Source organism: Monodelphis domestica, chromosome 5 (genome assembly GCF_027887165.1).
Source record: "Monodelphis domestica isolate mMonDom1 chromosome 5, mMonDom1.pri, whole genome shotgun sequence".
NCBI classification, from domain to species: Eukaryota; Metazoa; Chordata; class Mammalia; order Didelphimorphia; family Didelphidae; genus Monodelphis; species Monodelphis domestica.
The window spans coordinates 313,531,492-313,555,090 of NC_077231.1; the positions used below are offsets into that span (position 1 = coordinate 313,531,492).

Here is a 23,599-nt window from a genome sequence, read left to right on the forward strand (position 1 = left end):
ACTGTAAGAGGTCTAGGATGAAGGAAAATTTGTAAATTATAGAATGAAATTCAAAGCTGGTGAGTGCTGGATGGAAAAGAGGATTTTGTCCATGGCTTATCAGTTGCATTGCATAAAAGACAAGAGATTAAGAACTACCATTTGACTAGAGCTTCTACCCTCCATGGTCCTGGGATTCAGAACATCTTAGATTGGTTTGCTTAGTTGGTACAAGTGTGGTACTAATCAATGATGGAGTTATGGTGCTAGTATGTGTTAATGGGTTCAGTTTCTATGTTCAACACAGTCAAATTCATGTCAGTCACTGTTTTTGAAAGATGCTTTTAGTCTCAAGGAGGATCTCTGAAGGGATAGTGTGGATGGATCAGTACAGACAGGTTTTTGTTACGTGGGAAATAGCTCAAAAGTATATATCTTAATGGGGAAATCATTAAGCATTCATAGCATGATTGAATAAAAGTTTTATATAAATAGGATTTCATTATTTATTTTTATATTTCATTTCCAGCTTATAAAGTGATTGCTTTAATTTTTTTTAATTATCGTCTTTCAGACTGGCTTGTGCCCTTATGAATGCTTTGTATAATTTCATCCAACTTCTTTTCATCCCCCTAATTCCTCCTTGTTTTCTGGTGACCAATATATGGCAAGACTGTCTTGCCATATCATGTATGTGATTGATTGACAAGGGTTTGGGTTTGGGTTTTTTTTTTTTTGGTTGTTGTTCAGCCTTTACCATATGCCTCCTTCTGTACCCTTTGCACCATGCACCCTACTTCCCATCCTTGCAATTAATTCTAAGTCTGCTTCTTAACCATCTGCCAAACGATTCTTGTATGGAGCATCTGGCTTCTTCAAATCTTGCCAAGCATTAATTTCTACAGCTTGGTTTTCCATCATTATTTTGAGATTTCTGATTGGGTTTTCTGAATCTTGATAAAATAGCCTTTTTTTTTTTTTTATGAAAGGCCATTCTCTTTGGGCAGTGTTTTGTTCCCAGTAGATATCTGATGAAAATTTCTTGAATTAGTATGGTTTTAATAATAAATAAATAAAAATAATAAAAGCATGATTACTTTTAAGTTTTATAATATTATTATAATAATATCTAAATGTGATGACATTTTAAGAATTTTGTTACTCTGAATACTATATAATCATGGCAAACATCTTTTCTCATTTTTCGTAATATCTTTTTTTTCCAGATTCATTAAATCAATTAATAACAGAATTGGGAAAGAAATCTGGAAGTACTGATTATATCATTACTTCAGTTCTTAGAGCGCCAATGATAATAATTTCTAGGCTCAAAATATTTCCCAAAGATTGTTCCTTTGACAGTATTTTTCAGAAAAATAGTTTAATTTCAAAATCTTTTTTGTCCCTCTCAAATAGAAAATTTTAGGTTTCTCTAATATTCTTTGAAATTTTGGGATACTTGTTCAGTTTACTAATTAGTTTTATCATCTTTTATGTTCACTTTGTAATTGCTAACAGCCTTTTTGTAGGCTTAAATTAGATGCATTTTTAGATTCAAGGATCAAGGATCTGGCTGAGGCTTGTGTGTGTGTGTGTGTGTGTGTGTGTGTGTGTGTGTGTGTGTGTGTGTGTGTTTTATAACCATTCCCTTTTATATAAATGTCTCCTTTATTAGGTTACGGTTGATCAAATGACTTAAATGGAATGTTGCCTAGAGATCTTAAGTTACATGCTTTTGAAATATTGACGAATGCCCTGTTCTGCCTTTATGTAAATAGTGCCAGAGCAAACAATTTTCTTTTCTTTGGAGAATGGTAGATGCTCCCCAAGTAATTCACATTTACTTAGCATTCTGGTAAATAAATGCCTGTCTCTGGATAGGGGACAGGAATTGATTTTGTTAAGTAGAAAAAGGGATTTCTAAATCATCTATTGAAAGTAAATACAGTTTCTTTGAGTGAGTTCTTGCTCTATATACCTTTAATGAGAAATGAATTTAATATCTTTATGACAAAATTCCCAGCTGTGTCACTTCATCAATTAGCTAAAAACAATCAATATAGTATCAAGAAAGAGGACATGCTGCAGGGAGCATTTCAAGAGAACTGTTAAGAACATTGTAAGCTAGCCTCCTGATGGAAGATTCTCAGTAGGTTAACATTCTAGGGGGAGATAATAATGACCTGGGAGGAGAGAATTGCTAGAGGAGTATGTTTAAGAGGGAAGGCTTGTGGTAATCAAATGCTATGGAAATTCCAGGCTCTCTCTGGCTTTGCTAGTGACAAGAGACTCCTTTTGCTGCTTTGTAGTGGACTGAGTTGTGAATCTATCTTTTCAATAGCAGAAGAGCTGACTTATACCTAGTGTAATACTTATTCCCTCTAAAGCACAGAAAAGCTGAGTTTCCTTCGAGTTTAGCTAAAGCCTTAACTATATATTAACATTCAGAGTATATGAGTTATATTGACAAAATGAAGTACTCACTTTTATGCTTATAAAATTATCAGATAACTGATCTAACATGAATCATAGCAATTGAGTCTCTACAAATAAAATATAATAGAACTGGGAGCAGCTAGGTGGCTCAGTGGATCGAATGCCCAGACCTAGAGGTAGGAGGTCTTGGGTTCAGATTTGACCTCAGATACTTCCTAGTTCTCTGACCATGGGCAAATAACTTAATCCCCATTGCCTGGCCTTTATTACTCTTCTGCCTTGGAACCATTATACAATATTGAGTCTAAGATGGAAGGTAAAGAGTTTCAAGCAAAAATATATATGATATAACTTGCAACTCTATATGTTAAATATAATTTTTCATCATCTATTCTCATTTTAGTTGACCAACTCAGCATAAAATGATGCTAGTTAATTGGTTTAGATCAATATTGACAATAGAAATAATGTGGTATTATAATAGATTAAAATTAATTTTGCTTTGTTTTCAGACACTACCAGAACCATCTATATCAGAGTATGCCAGACGTTTGAAAGATAAAACTGCTTTGATTTCATCATTATATAAAGTTATCGAGGAGCTACAAAGTGAGGTAGGTGACTTGATTTCTTTGGGTAGTTATGATACCAGTTATAATGTGGGTTTGGAGTCAGATTTTGATCTGATTCTGATTAGAAATTGTTAGTTAACATTACTGATAAATTTAACTTTTGAAGAGAACCTTCATTCCCTTCACTATCCTCATCTCCCATCAAGAAATGAAGAGAATAGAAGCTCCTTTAGGGCAAGGATTGGTTCATCTTTTTCTTTGCATTCCCTGCATCTATCTCTGCCTGTTGCATAATAGTGTATAATTGAAAAATCTGTTACCCTAAAAAAAGAACTACATTTCCCAGGAGCCCACTGACTTCCTGTTATTACATACTTCCTGTAGACAGAAGATATTAGTGAGTGGGCTTGATGACAGTGAGCTTGGTGGTGGTAAGGTGAGCGCTGATCAGCCATGGGCATGTGGTCTTTATTTTGTATCCCTTTTATTCCTTTATTTCTAATGCCTAAAATATAATATTTTCATTATTGAGATTTAATTTTAACTTTGCAAATAGGTACTTAATAAATACTTGACTATCAGTTGATTTGGTTTGACTCTGACTTTTGTATTCCTTCTGATACCATAGCCTTTCCCAGCTGAGTTTGGTCATATCATTTGCCTTGAGTTTGGCCTTTGTTAACCCCCACTTTCACTAGCAGTGCTTGAAGCCTTTGAACTTGCTGGGCACAGGGGCACAAGCAGTTGCAAAATCCCATCTGATTGGACTCCTTCCTGCAAATCATCTCTCATCTGGCCTCTTAACTTAACTTGGAATTTAATTACGTCTCCCTTAAGTGAATTTTATTAGTCTGGGATATTGGTAGAATGATGGTATCTTCTCTAGAAATGGGAAAGTTAGAAAGAGAGAAGGGTTGTAGGGAAAAGATACTGAAGTTCTGTTTTGGATATGTTGAGCTTGAGATGTCCTTGGCATATCCAACTTGAAATTTCCAGTCAGCAGTTGGCATTATAGGATTGAAGCCCAGGAAAGTAAGACTGTCGATCTCGCCTGGTTATCTGCACAGAAATTATTAAGCCTTTCCCGTTACTCTTCATTGGATGGCAGACACTTTGAGTCATAATGTTTTCTTGTTTTATGTATGCTATTCAATTAAACAGATTTATTCTTCTCATGTTTCTTTCAACGCTTCAAGCCATTGTTGTATATTTCTTCTCCATTTTGTCTCCAACCTCCTAGAAAAAGCTGTCTGTGCTTATTGAGTCCATGCTTTTGACTCTCAGTCATTTCTCAGCACTTTGCTGTTTGGCTTCAGTTGGACCCTCAACTGAAACAACACGCCTCTCCAACTTCCTCGGTAATCTCTTCATTGCTAGATCCAAGGACCTTTCCTCAAATTGGACTCTTGTTTACATTTCTGCAGCATTTCCAGACTGCCCTGCTGATCCCCCTCTCTTCCAAGATATGTTCTCATGATCGGAGTCCTGCCTGACTGGCATCTCCTTCTCAGTCTCCTCATCCACGTCAAACCTCCCCACTGTGGATATACATCCAGCATTCTGTTCTGGGCTTCTCTTCTCTTGGTTTCCCGAGCACCTGTGGACTTAATCATTATCTTCGATTGAGAGAACCAACTCTCATTTCCTTAGTTCCCATCCCACATCACTGATGACTATCTGTTGGAGATTTCACACTGGTTGCCAGCAAAGACACTTCTAACTCGGCAACTCCAAAACAGAATGCGAGATCTTTCTCCCCAAACCCGGCGCCCTTCTGAATTTCCCTGTTTCTGCTATGGGCACTAGCATCTCTACTGCTTCCTAGGTTCATAATCTCAGGGTCATCCTGGTCCTCACTTTTCCTCTCTATTCTTTCCCTTCACTCCACCCCCTATGCAGCTGCCAGTGCAAACCCTCCCAAAATAATCCTGTATTCCTTTTGTTTCTATTCTGTACCTATATATAAAGATACCAATTGTCTCTCTCATTATAATGTCAGCTTCTTGAAAACACAGAGTGCTTCCCTTTTGTCTGTGTATGCTGGTGCATCATATGGTAAGAGCTTAAGAAAGGCTTATTTGGGAGGTTGGGAGGTAGTGAGGTAGCACAGTAGAGAGAGGCCTAGGCTTGGAGTAGGAAGGATCAAGGTTCAAATGTGGTCTCAGACATTGTGTGACCCTGGGCAAGTCACTTCATTCCAGTCACCTAGCCCTTTACACTCTTTTGTCTCAGAACTGAAACTAACACAGAAGATAAGGGGAAGGAAAAAAGGAAGAGGATGAGGAAGAGTTCAGGCAGTTCATCCTTTCTAATGTAACACCTGGTGGGTGTTGAATAAATGCTTATGGATTGATTGATTGGACTATTGTAATGAACTTCTTATTGGTGTCTGCCTTGAGACCATCATCTCTAATCCATACTCAAGAAATTCCCATGTCTTGGCTTTTTTGCCTTTAGAGTCAAATAACACTTCCTCGTTGTGGCCTTTAAAGGCCTTCACATCCATCTCCAACTGAGTCCCAGCCTCATTGTAGAAAACTTCCCTTCCTGCACTCTACTGGTTTTCTTGCTTTATGGCCCAGGACACTCCACTTTCTTAACCTTTGCAGTGGTTGTATTCTGTTCCTGGAAAGCACACTTACTTACCTTTTAGAATCTCATCCCTTTTAAGTCTCAGCTCAAACACCAGCTTCTGCAAGAAGCCTTTCTGGGTTCCCTGCTGCCCTCCCCACTCAGTGCTCTCCCAAAGTCGTTTTATGTTTATTTTGTGTCTGTTCTGTGCATACATCACGTATTTTCTGATAGAGTTGAGATCAGGCAGAGACCATTTCACATCTGTATTTTTCTCCCCAGAGACTGGCATAGTGCTTGGCACGTAGTAGGCATTACTACAAATGTTTGGTGGTTGGTTGATTTGATATAGGATCTTGTATGATTTCAACATGTGTTGGAGACTCCTTAGTTTTCAGAAAACCTCTTTAAAGCTGGATTTGGTTCTTTTCAGTCATATATTTCTTATATTCTCTGCAGTTTTATCAGTTATGTGATTTTGAAGATGCACTCTTTTGCTGACTAGTGGTCAGTGAAAGCTCCCCTCTCTTGCCCATGTATGTTTCATTAAGATTGCTGCCTAGGTCATTCTTCAGGATTTTACAGGCATGAAAAATTTATAGCTAGATAATTTCTCATGTCTTCCCCCACCCCCTTTTTTGAGTAAAAGGATTTTTTAGGATTTTCTTCATGCATTTGAAATCCTCTTCTCTTTCAAAGGACTTGAAAATAGATCCCTAAATAATTTTAACAGTTTCACCTCACAACATGAATTTCTTCTGCATATGGTTGGCCAGATCCAGACATTCTTCCATACTTCACTTTCTCAAGTGCCATTGGCCCTCCCTCACATCCTATGTGGGTTGCTGAATAAATGGAGTAGAAGAGAAGAGAAGAACTAAGTTCCATTCTTGTTATCAGTGAGAATAAGTCACTAGAGAAATTCTGGCAGATTCTTTCCTTCTTGCATTTTTTTTGGTCTCCTTCTTATTTAGTTTATAAAAGTTGATCAGATGGTACAGTATGAGTGAATTCCACATCAAATGCTCAGGCTTATTTTCCCCTACATTATTTTTTGCTGTTTTGTAAGGTTAAATAACTGCTTGTGGTATGTCCTTCTGAATTGTTTTCCACAGAAGTATATTTATTCCAAGTAAGTTGTTTCCCTTGGCTGCTATCTTGCAAAGAGAAGACTAAACAAAGTCCTTTCTAAGAGCCTGAAAAAGCCCTGAAAAAGCTCCTCACTAACATGCAAGGTTTAAACTTTTCCAGAAAGTGGCAGTAATTGTTATTGCTTCTTTGGTCCATTTCCCATTTTTTAGGTCAACAGGCCAGTATAAAGGTACTGTAATCACTTGGAATGTCATCTTAGCTTTATTTTTAGTTTGATAATTGATTTGGACCTTTTTACTGCAGTTTTTTTTTTGTTCTTGATCAATTTTTGATAACCTTAAATGACTATAGTCGTGTATGTATATATATATATATATATATATGTGTGTGTGTGTGTGTGTGTGTGTATATATATATATATAAGTCAGAGAGTAATAATAAGAAAATAACTAATATTTACAGACCACCCACTACGTGCCAGGTACTATGCTAAGCATCTTAAAATTATCTTTCCTCACATCAATCCTGGGAGGAAGGTGCTTTCATTATCCCAGTTTCATATATTAGGAAACTGAGGCAAATAGAGGTTAAGTTACTTGGCCAAAGTCACACATCTTGGAAGGCTCTGAGATTAGATTTGCACTCAGGTCTTTCTGACCCTAGACCTATCCACTAGCTTTCTATCTGTTGGTATATAGTTAGTTTTATTAAAAGTCATTTTTTAATTCATCTTAATTTCACAGATTTAGAGTAGAAAAGGAACTTGGAGGCCATTTAGTTCTATCTTTTCATTTTACAGATGAAGAAATTGAGACCCACCAGGGAGGATTGGCTGGCCCAAAGCCCTAGAGAGGAATTTGAACCCAGGTCCTCTGGCTCCAGAGCCAGGATTCTCCACTTTTCTATGCTGTCTCATTTTTTTAATGCCTCTGACACATTTAGTCCTGACAGAACACTTTAATATTCCCTTGTAGCAAAGACTACAATTGACCAAAACAAAGTGACACATTGAGCCCATCCCATGTTTTCCTCATTTGGTACCCAGAGCTCCCACTCTCTTTGTGAGGTCCTTTTGTTGGCTGTTGTTTGGGTCTTGTCTGAACTTTCCACTTTTCTTAATACAGTATCTTGAAGCCTCTCTGGAAGATATTCCTGAAATGTTGGCACGAGGTATCTAGATAGACCCTGAGCCCTTGATTATTTCCCAGTATCTTTTTTTTTTAAGCTATCCTTCCTTGTACCAATGTTAGAATTGAAGCTATCCTGAGCATGAACGAGGTCAATGTTGACTTCGTTTTGATGATCTCTTAAAGTTCTTTGTAGAGTTTATTTATTTCATTCTCTTGCCCCAGTGTTAGTACAGAAGTTACACTTGTGTTCATGGCCGGCTTCTTGCTTCCCATTACTATGAATGTTAAATAGGTAAGATGAGCATGGTCTCTATTAAAGGGTTTTTGTAGCCTTTAGCCATAGGATAAAATGGATTCTGTCATCTTTTTTGTTCTCTTCTCCAGTCAGAGGTTTGGGGAGGCCATAGTCCAGTGGAAAGGGCTCTGCAGTTGGGCATGTCACTTAGACTCCCTGAGGGTCAGTTTCTTCATCTAAAAAATGAAGAAATAGGACTAGAGGACCTGGAGTCTTGACTGGCCATTGATCTTATACTCTAAATCTCTAACCCTATGACCTTTTTCTCTCTAAGAGACTTCTGCTGCCCAAGACCTCTCCTGGTAGTCTCCTTTGGCTACAGCTTCTTTGTGTCTTCTGGTTTATTTTATAATGAAAACATCATCACATGTGGTTTAGTTCTTCTGTAGTAAATGAAGTTGTTAGCTAATACTTGTATATTAAAAGTGCTAGCAGTTAAATTAATGTTTCTAGATGCTCTTAAAAATCTGTGCTCCTTCCTTGCTGCTTCCGGTCAAGATGGCAGCTTAGAGAAAGCTAAAGTCCAGATCTCCTGAAACCCTTCCTTACCGATCTCAAACCGAATGCTCCTAGAGCACCAAAATTCAAAACGATCAACAGCATAGACCCCGTCACTCCTCCTCCTGGACCTGGACCTGGATCAAAAGGTACGCCCCCCCCAAAAGCCAGAACCCAAGACCACTCGGACCTAAGGGGTAGGCAGAAGGAAGGTCCTAGGACTCATCCCCCCAACCCAGAGCACCAAGTCCGAGTTCGAGGCAGCAGAGGCAACCTCAGAGCCCCACGGCCTGCTATTCTGAAGGCCACATCCTGAAAACAACCTAACCCAGTCAAGGGGGCACCCAGACAGCAGGGAAACAGAGAGAGAGGGGGGGAGCTTGTAACCCCCTGGCTGGATCCTTCCATCGGAGTCTCAGGAAAAAAGTCCCTGCCTCAAGGCATACTAAATTCAACCCAGGGAAAGCTAATCTCATTAGGAGCCCTCAGAGCTCCAGGAAGCCGCGGCTCCTCCCCCCACAGAGTACAGGAGCTGGCCAGCTAAGGCACAGGAACAAGGGCCAAGCTAGGCTTAGAGTGTGGAAGTAAGGCAACGGAGAAGCATCAGGAGGGTGCCGAGGAGAGGAGGGCAGTAACAGGGACACACCAGCAACTCCTGGCTTCCTGGGAAGACAGAACAACAACTGCATAGAACGTACAATCTGCCTAGGGCTAAAACCTCTGAACACCAGATAGAGATAAGAAAAGCTAATCCCCCCCACTCAGATAGAGATGGCAAACTCCACAGAAGCATAAAAGTCTCAAAATTAAAAAAAAAAAAACAAGAAGAAGGGGGCGACTTTGGACACATTTTATGGAGCAAAAATACAAAACACAGAGGAGATAGAAGAGGAAACACAAGCAAATGCTCCGAAACCTTCCAAAGGAAATGGAAACTCTCCACAAACCCATGAAGAATTTGAATCTGAAATGATCAAAAAGATGGAAGCCTTCTGGGAGGAAAAGTGGGAAATAATGCAAAAGAAATTCACGCATCTACAAAACCAGTTTGACCAAACTGTAAAAGAAAACCAGGCTTTAAAGCAAGAACTAATAAAGCAAAGCCAAAAGACCAAGAAATTAGAAGAGAACATAAAATATCTCACTGACAAAGTGACAGATTTGGAAAATAGAGGGAGAAGAGATAATTTAAGAATAATTGGACTTCCAGAAAAAACAGAAATAAACAGCAAACTCGACATCGTAATATAAGAGATAATCAAAGAAAATTGCCCAGAGATTCTAGAACAAGGGGGCAATACAGCCACTGACAGAGCTCACAGAACACCTTCTACACTAAACCCCCAAAAGACAACTCCCAGGAATGTAATTGCCAAATTCCAAAACTCTCAAACAAAAGAAAAAATCCTACAAGAATCCAGAAAAAGACAATTTAGATATAAAGGAATGCCAATCAGGGTCACACAAGACCTTTCAAGTTCTACTCTGAATGATCGTAAGGCATGGAACATGATCTTCAGAAAGGCAAGAGAGCTGGGTCTTCAACCAAGAATCAGCTATCCAGCAAAACTGACTATCTACTTCCAAGGGAAAGTATGGGCATTCAACAAAATAGAAGATTTCCAACTTTTTGCAATGAAAAGACCAGAGCTCTGAGGAAAGTTCTATATCGAAAATCAAAGAGCATGGAATACATGAAAAGGTAAATATGAAGGAAAGGGAAAAGGAGAAAAATCTTATCTTCTTCTTTTACTCAAACTCTCTTCTATAAGGACTACATTTATATCAATCTATGTATACTAACAGGTGGGGAAAATGTAATGTGTAAATAGGGGGAAAAGAAAGACCAAATAGAATAATCTTTCTCACACAGAGATTCACAGGGGAAGGGGACGGGAAGAAAACTCCTATAAGAAGGAGAGGAAGAGAGTAAACCTTACTCTCAGGGAAATCAACTCTGAGAGGGAAAAACATCCAGATCCATTGGGATCTTGAATTCTATCCTACCCAACAAGGGTAGGGAGAAGGGAAAACCAAGGGGGCGAAGGGGAGAGGGAAAACAAAAGGGGAGGGAAAGAGAGGGGGGAGGAAGAGGGAACAAAAAGGGAGGGACTAAAAAGGGAAACATATCAAGGGAGGGGACAAGGGGGACCAATTTAAAGTAAATCACTGGACTAAAAGGTAGAGCCGAAGAAGAAAAGGTTAGAACCAGGGAAGGATATCAAAATGCCAGGGAGTCCACAAATGACAGTCATAACTTTGAACGTGAATGGGATGAACTCACCCATAAAACGTAGACAAATAGCAGAATGGATTAGAATCCAAAACCCTACCATATGTTGTCTTCAAGAAACACACATGAGGCGGGTTGACACCCACAAGGTCAGAATTAAAGGATGGAGTAAGACCTTCTGGGCCTCAACTGACAGAAAGAAGGCAGGAGTGGTAATCATGATATCTGATAAAGCCAAAGCAAAAATAGACCTGATCAAAAGGGACAGGGAAGGTAATTATATTTTGTTAAAAGGGACTTTAGATAATGAGGAAATATCACTAATCAACATGTATGTACCAAATAATATAGCACCCAAATTTCTAATGGAGAAACTAGGAGAATTGAAGGAAGAAATAGACAGTAAAACCATATTAGTGGGAGACTTAAACCAACCATTATCAAATTTAGATAAATCAAACCAAAAAATAAATAAGAAAGAGGTGAAAGAAGTGAATGAAATCTTAGAAAAATTAGAATTAATAGACATATGGAGAAAAATAAATAGGGATAAAAAGGAATACACCTTCTCAGCACCACATGGCACATTCACAAAAATTGACCATACATTAGGTCACAGAAACATGGCACACAAATGCAGAAAAGCAGAAATAATAAATGCAGCCTTCTCAGATCACAAGGCAATAAAAATAATGATCAGTAAAGGTACATGGAAAACCAAATCAAAAACTAATTGGAAATTAAACAATATGATACTCCAAAATCGTTTAGTTAGAGAAGAAATCATAAAAACAATTAATATTTTTATCGAGGAAAATGACAATGGCGAGACATCCTTTCAAACCTTTTGGGATGCAGCCAAAGCGGTAATCAGAGGTAAATTCATATCCCTGAGTGCATATATCAACAAACTAGGGAGAGCAGAGATCAATCAATTGGAAATGCAAATAAAAAAACTCGAAAGCGACCAAATTAAACCCCCCCAGCAGAAAACCAAACTAGAAATCCTAAAAATTAAGGGAGAAATTAATAAAAATCGAAAGTGATAGAACTATTGATTTAATAAATAAGACAAGAAGCTGGTACTTTGAAAAAACAAACAAAATAGACAACATACTGGTCAATCTAATTAAAAAAAGGAAGGAAGAAAAGCAAATTAACAGCATCAAAGATGAAAAGGGGGACATCACCTCTGATGAAGAGGAAATTAAGGCAATCATTAAAAATTACTTTGCCCAATTATATGGGTATAAATACACCAATTTAAGTGATATGGATGAATATATACAAAAATACAAACTGCCTAGACTTAACAGAAGAAGAAATAGAATTCTTAAATAATCCCATATCAGAAAATGAAATCCAACAAGCCATCAAAGAACTTCCTAAGAAAAAATCTCCAGGGCCTGATGGATTCACCAGTGAATTCTATCAAACATTCAGAGAACAGTTAATCCCAATACTATACAAACTATTTGACATAATAAGCAAAGAGGGAGTTCTACCAAACTCCTTTTATGACACAAACATGGTACTGATTCCAAAACCAGGCAGGTCAAAAACAGAGAAAGAAAACTACAGACCAATCTCCCTAATGAATATAGATGCAAAAATCTTAAATAGGATACTAGCAAAAAGACTCCAGCAAGTGATCAGAAGGATCATTCACCATGATCAAGTAGGATTTATACCAGGGATGCAGGGCTGGTTCAATATTAGGAAAACCATCCACATAATTGACCACATCAACAAGCAAACCAACAAGAACCACATGATTATCTCAATAGACGCAGAGAAAGCCTTTGATAAAATACAACACCCATTCCTATTAAAAACACTAGAAAGCATAGGAATAGAAAGGTCATTCCTAAAAATAATAAACAGTATATATCTAAAACCAACAGCTAATATCATCTGCAATGGGGATAAACTAGATGCATTCCCAATAAGATCAGGAGTGAAACAAGGATGCCCATTAACACCTCTACTATTTGACATTGTACTAGAAACACTAGCAGTAGCAATTAGAGAAGAAAAAGAAATTGAAGGCATCAAAATAGGCAAGGAGGAGACCAAGTTATCACTCTTTGCAGATGACATGATGGTCTACTTAAAGAATCCTAGAGATTCAACCAAAAAGCTAATTGAAATAATCAACAACTTTAGCAAAGTTGCAGGATACAAAATAAACCCACATAAATCATCAGCTTTTCTATATATTTCCAACACAGCTCAGCAGCAAGAACTAGAAAGAGAAATCCCATTCAAAATCACCTTAGACAAAATAAAATACCTAGGAATCTACCTCCCGAGACAAACACAGGAACTATATGAACACAACTACAAAACACTCTCCACACAACTAAAACTAGACTTGAACAATTGGAAAAACATTAACTGCTCATGGATAGGACGAGCCAATATAATAAAAATGAACATCCTACCCAAACTTATTTATCTATTTAGTGCCATACCCATTGAACTCCCAAAATATTTCTTTACTGATTTAGAAAAAACCATAACAAAATTCATTTGGAACAACAAAAGATCAAGGATATCCAGGGAAATAATGAAAAAAAACACATATGATGGGGGCCTTGCAGTCCCAGACCTTAAACTATATTACAAAGCAGCAGTCATCAAAACAATTTGGTACTGGCTAAGAAACAGAAAGGAAGATCAGTGGAATAGACTGAGGGAAAGCGACCTCAGCAAGACAGTATACGATAAACCCAAAGATTCCCAGCTTTTGGGACAAAAATCCACTATTCGATAAAAACTGCTGGGAAAATTGAAAGACAGTATGGGAGAGACTAGGAATAGATCAACACCTCACACCCTACACCAAGATAAATTCAAAATGGGTGAATGACTTAAACATAAAGAAGGAAACCATAAGTAAATTGAGTAAAAGAATAGTATACATGTCAGACCTTTGGGAGGGGAAAGGCTTTAAAACCAAGCAAGACATAGAAAGAATCACAAAATGTAAAATAAATAATTTTGACTACATCAAATTAAAAATTAAACATAAAATTAAAAAGCAAACAAAACCAATGTAACTAAAATCAGAAGGGAAACAAGAAATTGGGAAAAAATCTTCATAGAAACCCCTGACAAAGGTTTAATTACTCAAATTTATAAAGAGCTAAATCAATTGTACAAAAAATCAAGCCATTCTCCAATTGATAAATGGGCAAGGGACATGGATAGGCAGTTCTCAGATAAAGAAATCAAAACTATTAATAAGCACATGAAGAAGTGCTCTAAATTTCTTATAATCAGAGAGATGCAAATCAAAACAACTCTGAGGTATCACCTCACACCTAGCAGATTGGCTAACAGGATAGCAAAGGAAAGTAATGAATGCTGGAGGGGATGTGGAAAAGTAGGGACATTAATTCATTGCTGGTGGAGTTGTGAACTGATCCAACCATTCTGGAGGGCAATTTGGAACTATGCCCAAAGGGTGATAAAAGACTGCCTGCCCTTTGATCCAGCCATAGCACTGCTGTACTTGTACCCCAAAGAGATAATGGACAAAAAGACTTGTACGAAAATATTCATAGCTGTGCTCTTTGTGGTGGCCAAAAACTGGAAAACGAGGGGATGCCCATCAATTGGGGAATGGCTGAGCAAATTGTGGTATATGTTGGTGATGGAATACTATTGTGCTCAAAGGAATAATAAAGTGGAGGAATTCCATGGAGACTGGAACAACCTCCAGGAAGTGATGCAGAGCGAGAGGAGCAGAACCAGGAGAACATTGTACACAGAGACTAATACACTGTGGTATAATCGAATGTAATGGACTTCTCCATTAGTGGTGGTCCCTGAACAATCCACAGGGATCTAGGAAAAAAAACACTATTCATAAGCAAAGGATAAACTATGGGAGTGGAAACACCGAGGAAAAGCAACTGCCTGACTACAGCGGTTGAGGAGACATGACAGAGGAGAGACTCTAAACGAAACTCTAATACAAATATTGACAACATGGAAATGGGTTTGAATCAAGAACACATGTGACACCCAGTGGAATCACGCGTCGGCTATGGGGGATGGGGGGGAGGAAAAGAAAATGATCTTTGTCTTTAATGAATAATGCTTGGAAATGATCAAATAAAATATTATTTTTAAAAAATCTATGCTGCTATATTTGTTCTTGAAGAATGACTGTGGCTTAATTTCCCTGGCTTCTTTCAGAATTTGAGATCTTGGTATCAAATCATCCCTTCATACAGGAGACCTTCCCCTAGCTGCACTCAGATTTCCTTCCCACCTATCTATTATTTTTTTAAATTTAATTAATTTAGAATATTTTTCCCTCCCTCCTCTCATCCCCCTTCCTATAGCCATTGAGCAACTCCACTGGTTTTACATGTGTCATTGATCAAGACCTATTTCCATATTACTAATATTTGCATTAGGGTGATCGTTTAGAGTCTATGTTCCCAATCATATCCCCATCAATCCATGTGATCAAGCAGTTGTTTTTCTTCTGTGTTTCTACTTCCACAGTTCTTCCTCTGAATGTAGATAACGTTCTTTCTCCTAAGTCCCTCAGAATTGTCCTGGATCATTGCATTGCTGCTAGTAGCAAAGTCAATTACATTCGATTGTGCTACAATGTATCTGTCTCTATGTTCAATGTTCTCCTGGTTCTGCTCCTTTCACTCTGCATCAGTTCCTGGAGGTCTTTCCTGTTCACATGGAATCCCTCCAGTTCATTATTCCTTTCAGCACAATAGTATTCCATCACCAACATATACCACAATTTGTTCAGCCATTCCCCAATCGAAGGACATCTCCTCATTTTCCAATTTTTGGCCACTACAAAGAGCGCAGCTATGAATATTCTTGTACAGGTCGTTTTCCTTATTATCTCTTTGGGATACAGACCCAGCAGTGCTATGGCTGGATCAAAGGGCAGACAGTCTTTTATCACCCTTTGGGCAGAGTTCTAAATTGCCCTCCAGAATGGTTGGATCAATTCACAACTCCACCAGCAATGCATTAATGTCCCAATTTTTCCATATCTCCACCAGCATTTATTACTTTCCTTTGCTGTCATTTTATCCAATCTGCTAGGTGTGAGGTGATACCTCAGAGTTGTTTTGATTTCCCACCTATCTATTCATAAGATTTGTATTTGATGTTCGACTGTAAGCTTCTTGAGGACAGAGACCCTTTTGGCCATTTTTGATACATCTGTGGTTAGCACAGTGCCAGGCATGTCATATATGCTTAATATATTCTTGCTGACTGACTGACTGGGCTTGCTCAGTGTCTTTATTTTGAAGTAATTGTGTTTACTGGTGACTGACAGTTAACTGCCTTGGTTAAGGCTGATGATCTATAGTTTCAGGATTGCCAACCCACAGAATATCCAAAGACTGATGGAGAGTAGCTAATGTCCTTTCATATGAAAGCGCACATCTAGAAGCTATTCTCTTTTTCTACCAGTTCTCAGTGCAAGATTGGGTGTTTCATGAGGTTAAGAAAATAATTGTGGAACTTTATGGTTTTCTTTTTTGTTTTGTTTGGACTGGGATGGGGGCTGTGGGTTGTCTAACAATGGTGTTTTAGGATTGGGATGAAGTCCTTAGATGTTTTCCTACATAGAAAAGAGGGAAGAAAAGACCTGGAGACCTAACCTTGGGCAGGTCTTGCTCACCAAGCTAGCCTTTTCCTGGTAATGTATTACTTGAGTAGGGATAATGCCTGTAAAAACTGTGTCTCCTTCTCTCCCCAGCTGATAGAGCCTGTGTGTCACCAGCTCTTTGAGTTCTACAGAGGTGGAGAAGAGAAGCTCCAATGCTTCACACTGCAGTTTCTCCCAGAACTGATATGGTGCTACCTGAGCACGGCTGTCACCCAGAAACGGCATAGCCTGGGCTGCATTGAAGCCCTTCTTCTAGGCGTTTACAACTTGGTTTGTATGAAGATAATGGCCCAGAACATGCTGGGCAGGGGGAATCACTACTCTCCAGTGGGTGGTTTTTTCTCTCAGAGTTTATGATCCGTATTTTCCTTTTTCTTTGAAGAGCAGCCTTATTTAAATGAAAATAGTTGTAGGCTTGGTTTTGTTTTCCTTTCCCAACCATTATTTGTATAAGACTTTGTTTCAACTCATCTTTTTTATTTTCCTTTTCTGGATACATTAAAACTTAATATTATAATGCAAATGGTAAGCTATTGGGTTATTAGGAAGGTAAAGAGAATTTGTATTGACCCTCAGTTCCCTCTGCTTCTACAGGGAGTGAAGGAGGACAGTGGCAAAGTGTCCAGAGAAGCTAAGACATCACTATTGACCAATTGTCTTTTAAACATAAACTGAACTGTTGTTAAACTAAATGGAAATTCCCAAATTCCACCAGTTGGCCTTCTTCCTGTTCCTCACACATGACCCTCTATCTCTCAGCCCTGTGCCTGGACAATTTGCCTTTCTCACCCTGCTTCTTAGATTCCCCAGCTTCCTTTGAAGCTCCACAGGAAGGGTCCTTTCCTCATTCCCTAGCTGGAGGGTCGCTCTCCAAAATACTTGCATGTACATGTTAATTTCAACAAATAGAATGAAGGCTCATCTGAAGAAAGCGGGGACGTTTTCATTTGTCTCTGTTTCCCCAGAGCCAAACATCGTGTCTGACACATTTAGTAGGTTGTTCACTGACTGTCAAGGGACCTATAAATGGAGGAGTGTTAGAAGTGCAAGTGTTTCGGAAGGCTCTGTCCTGGGCCTTTTTCTCTTTTTCTCTATACTCTTAGTACCTTGCCAAGAAAACCCCATAGACAAGGTTTTGGTGGGTAACAAAGAGTCAGACACGATCAAATGACTTAATAATAAATACCCTCTTTCGGTGATCTCCCCAGTATCATTTTCTTCCCTAAGCAGGCGACTCCCAGATCTCTAGATGACCCTGGCTCTAATCCCATCTCACTCAAATGGATGTTTCCAAATGGACGTCCCATAGGCAACTCAAACTCACCACGTTAAAAACAGAACTCAACACTTTCTTCCAAACCAACCCCCGCTTGACTTCCCTGTTTCATTTGAGACCACTCCCACGGTCCCAGACCTCCAGGGTTTCAGTCCTGGGGCGATCAGCCATTCTTTCCTTCCCCCTTTCCACTCCCATCCAAGGCTTGTCAACATGCCTCCCCAACATCTCATTCCTGTCCCCTTTCCTTTACACAGCTGGCCACCACTCTATGCCAGGCTCTCAATACCCCTTGCTTGGACTAGGCAGACAGCCTCCAAAGCCCGGCCCCCTTCCAAACCATCAGTTGATCAATAAGCACTTATTAAATGTATAGCCCTTGCCAGGTCCCAAGCATAAGTACAAATGATGAAACAATCCCTACTTGCAATGGCCTCGCATTCTAATGGGAGGAACAACAAGTACACATAAATCTATCCCGTATAAATGTAAAGTGAGAAAACACACATATGTCCAAAAGAGTGAAAGATGGTGTTGTTCAGACGAGGGGGCATCCACAGTTAGGGAGGCTCAGGAAAGACTTCATGCTTGACCTAGATCTTAAAAGGAGAGAAGACTGAGATGAAATCAAGGAGGAAGTACGTTCGGGGCATATGGGACAGCCAGCCAGTACCAAGGCCTGCTCATAGGATTCATCTGCGAAGGCCAGCAAGGCTGCAGAGAGGGATTGTTGTCCAGTGAGGCTCAAAAGGGGTGTGCCAAGAACCACTGGAGTGATTGAGCAGGGGAGTAACGTGGACATATGTACGCTTCAGGAAAATGACTGTGGCAGCATCAGGTTGGATAGGCTTTGTGAGAGAGGTAAGCCAGAGAGCTCCGTGAGGAAGCAATTGCTGTAATTCAGGCAAAAGGCAACGAGGGCCTAAGGCATCGGTGTTTTTCGTGTGTAAAGAAGGGGATGTGATGGGAGAAATGGCAATTGATTGGATCTTTTAGGAGAGAGAAAGGAAGGAGTGGAGGATAATACAAATGGAAGACTGTGCAGTTCCCTTAACCCCCATTGCCTAGTCCTTAATGCTCTGCTGCCTTGGAACTAATACACAATATTGATTCTACAATGGAAGGGAAGGGTTCAAAAAATAAAAAATGAAAACTCATAAAGGAGAGAATTTGAAGGAAGAAAATATAATGGACAGTGTCCTGTGCTTCAGATAGATCAAGAAGGATGAGGACTACTTTGGTAAGAGGAGTGCTAGTTGAGTGATAAAGCTAGAAGGCAGAAGCAAAGGGTTGTTAAGTAAGAGAAAGAAAGTAGAAGTTGCAAGAATAAACAGCTTCTTCAAAGGGGTTGGCTGAGAACAGAGGGAGACTATGCAGCATGATACTGTGGTAGGGCCTAGTAGAAGTTTCCTTTTGGGCAGGGAGGAATCAGTAGACAGCAAGAAGTTGAAGATGGTCTACTATAGCTGCCAAAATGATGATCCTCAAGCCACAAGTCTGACTGCTGGTATTTGAGTAAGGTATAATGACTCTCTTTTGCCTCCAAGACAAAATATAAACTCTACTCCCAGTCATTTAAAGCCCTTTATAATCTAGTTCTAGATTATGCAGCTAGGCAGTGCAGAAGAGTGTCCTGGATTCAAATGTGTCCTTAGACACTTCCTAGCCGTGTGACCCTGGGCAAGTCACTTAATCCCCATTGTCTAGCCCTTACCATTCTTTTGCATTGGAATCAATACATAATATTGATTCTATAATGGAATGTTGTTTGTTTGTTGTTTTTTTTTAAAGAAGGAATGTACTAGTATTGTTGAGGCGAGGAAGTTTCTTGCAAAAGGTAGGATTTTCAAGGTAGAGAAAAAGAGGGAGAAAAATCCAGGCATGGGGAACAGACAGTAAAAAGGTATATAGAAGAGAGATGATGCAGGAGAAAAGTATCTAGCAAAGTGGTCAACAAGGATGAAGACAGAAAAGATGATCCAATTTGGCAGATGCTAACTTTGAAATGAACAATTTCAAATGAGTAATGCCATTGAACTCAAATTGTAAAGTGTAAAGGAGTGAAGAAGAAGGCTGTAAGTGATGGAAATGAGGAGAGAGTTTTTTTCCTAGGAGTTTGCCTGAGAAGTAGAGGATGGTAGCTTGCAGGGAATGGCAGAACCTCATAAAGATTTTTTTTTTTTTTTTTTTAAATATATTTTATTTGATCATTTCCAAGCATTATTCGTTAAAGACATAGATCATTTTCTTTTCCTCCCCCCCACCCCCCATAGCCGACGCGTAAGTCCACTGGGCATTAGATGTTTTCTTGATTTGAACCCATTGCTTTGTTGATAGTATTTGCATTAGAGTGTTCATTTAAAGTCTATCCTCTGTCATGTCCCCTCAACCTCTGTATTCAGGCAGTTGCTTTTTCTCGGTGTTTCCACTCCCATAGTTTATCCTTTGCTTATGAATGGTGTTTTTTTTTTTTCTCCTGGATCCCTGAAAGTTGTTCAGGGACATTACACCGCCCCTAATGGAGAAGTCCATTACGTTCGATTATACCACAGTGTATTAGTCTCTGTGTACAATGTTCTCCTGGTTCTGCTCCTCTCGCTCTGCATCACTTCCTGGAGGTTGTTCCAGTCTCCATGGAACTTCTCCACTTTATTATTCCTTTGAGCACAATAGTATTCCATCACCAACATATACCACAGTTTGTTCAGCCATTCCCCAATTGATGGGCATCCCCTCGTTTTCCAGTTTTGGGCCACCACAAAGAGCGCAGCTATGAATATTTTTGTACAAGTCTTTGTGTCCATTATCTCTTTGGGATACAGACCCAGCAGTGCTATGGCTGGGTCAAAGGGTAGATATTCTTTTGTCGCCCTTTGGGCATAGTTCCAAATTGCCCTCCAGAATGGTTGGATCAGTTCACAACTCCACCAGCAATGAATTAATGTCCCTACTTTGCCACATCCCCTCCAGCATTCATTACTTTCCTCTGCTGTTATGTTAGCCAATCTGCTAGGTGTGAGGTGATACCTCAGAGTTGTTTTGATTTGCATCTCTCTGATTATAAGAGATGTGGAACACTTCTTCATGTGCTTGTTAATAGTTTTGATTTCTTTATCTGAGAACTGCCTATCCATTTCCCTTGCCCATTTATCAATTGGAGAATGGCTTGATTTTTTGTACAATTGATTTAGCTCATTATAAATATGAGTAATTAAACCTTTGTCAGAGGTTTCTATGAAGATTTTTTCCCAATTTGTTGTTTCCCTTCTGGTTTTAGTTATATTGGTTTTGTTTGTACAAAAGCTTTTTAGTTTGATGTAGTCAAAATTATTTATTTTACATTTTGTGATTCTTTCTATATCTTGCTTGGTTTTAAAGCCTTTCCCCTCCCAAAGGTCTGACATGTATACTATTCTGTGTTTACCCAATTTACTTATGGTTTCCTTCTTTATGTTTAAGTCACTCACCCATTTTGAATTTATCTTGGTGTAGGGTGTGAGGTGTTGATCTATTCCTAGTCTCTCCCACACTGTCTTCCAATTTTCCCAGCAGTTTTTATCGAATAGTGGATTTTTGTCCCAAAAGCTGGGATCTTTGGGTTTATCGTATACAGTCTTGCTGAGGTCGTTTTCCCCCAGTCTATTCCACTGATCTTCCTTTCTGTTTCTTAGCCAGTACCAAATTGTTTTGATGACTGCTGCTTTGTAATATAGTTTGAGGTCTGGGACTGCAAGGCCCCCATCATATGTGTTTTTTTTCATTATTTCCCTGGATATCCTTGATCTTTTGTTCTTCCAAATGAACTTTGTTATGGTTTTTTCTAAATCAGTGAAGAAGTATTTTGGTAGTTCAATGGGTATGGCACTAAATAGATAAATAAGTTTGGGTAGGATGGTCATTTTTATTATATTGGCTCGTCCTATCCATGAGCAGTTAATGTTTTTCCAATTGTTCAAGTCTAGTTTTAGTTGTGTGGCGAGTGTTTTGTAGTTGTGTTCATATAGTTCCTGTGTTTGTCTTGGGAGATAGATTCCTAGGTATTTTATTTTGTCTAAGGTGATTTTGAATGGGATTTCTCTTTCTAGTTCTTGCTGCTGAGCTGTGTTGGAGATATATAGAAAAGCTGATGATTTATGTGGGTTTATTTTGTATCCTGCAACTTTGCTAAAGTTGTTGATTATTTCAATTAGCTTTTTGGTTGAATCTCTAGGATTCTTTAAGTAGACCATCATGTCATCCGCAAAGAGTGATAACTTGGTCTCCTCCTTGCCTATTCTGATGCCTTCAATTTCTTTATCTTCTCTAATTGCTACTGCTAGTGTTTCTAGTACAATGTCAAATAGTAGAGGTGATAATGGGCATCCTTGTTTCACTCCTGATCTTATTGGGAATGCATCTAGTTTATCCCCATTGCAGATGATATTAGCTGTTGGTTTTAGATATATACTGTTTATTATTTTTAGGAATGACCCTTCTATTCCTATGCTTTCTAGTGTTTTTAATAGGAATGGGTGTTGTATTTTATCAAAGGCTTTTTCTGCATCTATTGAGATAATCATGTGGTTCTTGCTAGTTTCTCATAAAGATTTTTTAAGGATGATGGAAGACATAGAAATATTTATCTGGATGTAGTAAAGAATAACCTTGTATATGGTGAGAGGTTAAGATTAGAGAGCTGGGTAGCTCAGTGGATTGAGAGCTAAAGACGGGAGGTCCTGGGTTCAAATCTGCCCTCAGACACTGCCCAGCTGGATGACCCTGGGCAAGTCCCTTGACCCCCCATTACCTAGCCCTTACCACTCTTCTGCCTTGGAGCCAATACACAGTATTGACTCCAAGATGGAAGGTATGGGTTTAAAAAAAAAAAAGATTAGAGAGAGAAAGGAAGAAGGTGAACCACCAGAGAAATGGAGGCAACAGCATCAAGGGCACATACCAAATGCTGGCTTTGTCAAGGAGAAGAACATTATCTGAAACTGGAGTAAAGGTGGAAAGAATGGGGTGGGGAATAGTGTCAAGGGATAACAACCTCTATGAGGAGTAGGATAGAGATTCAGGTAGGGAAGAGTAAAGGATTTCCTTGTTTCCATGAAGAGGACTCAGTTGAACATGTCTAGCAAGGGGGTAGCAAGATGGCTCAGTGGATTGAGAGCCAGGCCTAGAGATGGGAAGTCCTAGGTTCAAATCTGGCCTCCCACACTTCCTATCTATGTGACCCTGGGCAAGTCACTTCACTCCCATTGCCTAGCTGTCACCACTCTTCTACATTAGAACCTATACACAGTATTGATTCTAAGATGGAAGGTGAGGGTTTAAAAAACTGTCTAGCAAAAGCTTTATGCTTTTCTCTCTCTGTGTCCTCAGTCAACCCCCTTGGGGGAAAACCCTTTTGGAGTTTTCTTAGTGAAAATACTGGTGGAACTTGTCATTTCCTTCTCTATCTCATTTTATAGAAGAGGCAACTGAGACAGACAGAGTGAAGTGACTAACAAAGGGTCACCCAATAAGTGTCTGAGGCTGGATTCAACCTCCAGATCTGGCGATCCCCTGTGCTACCTAGCTATTTCAGTTTTCTTCAGTTAGGTAATTTGTAAGGGATTAAGAAAGCTTCCAAGCCATCTATTCTTTCCTCAGAGGAGTGTGGGTTATTGCTACCTTTCAAGGCATGTAATTAAATTACCAAGTCTCTCTATCCTATTCATTAGCAACTTTATTTTAGTTGCTTTGGGGGAGGAAACAACTTTAAACATGTTGCATGTATTCCATCAGAAAATGCAACGCTTATTTGAGATAAATCTAAGAAATCAAGCACTTGTTTCTGAGACTTTAAGAATACATGTATATAGTACACA

General features: G+C 39.1%; 1 protein-coding gene across 6 annotated transcripts in view; it reads left to right on the plus strand.

Annotated features, from left to right (window-relative positions):
• Positions 1 to 23,599, plus strand: part of HYCC1 (hyccin PI4KA lipid kinase complex subunit 1) — a 127,883-nt gene that overhangs the window by 62,834 nt on the left and 41,450 nt on the right. For all 6 annotated transcript variants that reach the window (XM_056800506.1, XM_007505380.3, XM_056800503.1 and 3 more), the window contains 2 exons: positions 2,928 to 3,029; positions 16,562 to 16,741. In XM_056800506.1, coding sequence (XP_056656484.1) covers positions 2,928 to 3,029; positions 16,562 to 16,741 — 282 coding nt within the window. The remainder of the gene's footprint in view (positions 1 to 2,927; positions 3,030 to 16,561; positions 16,742 to 23,599) is intronic.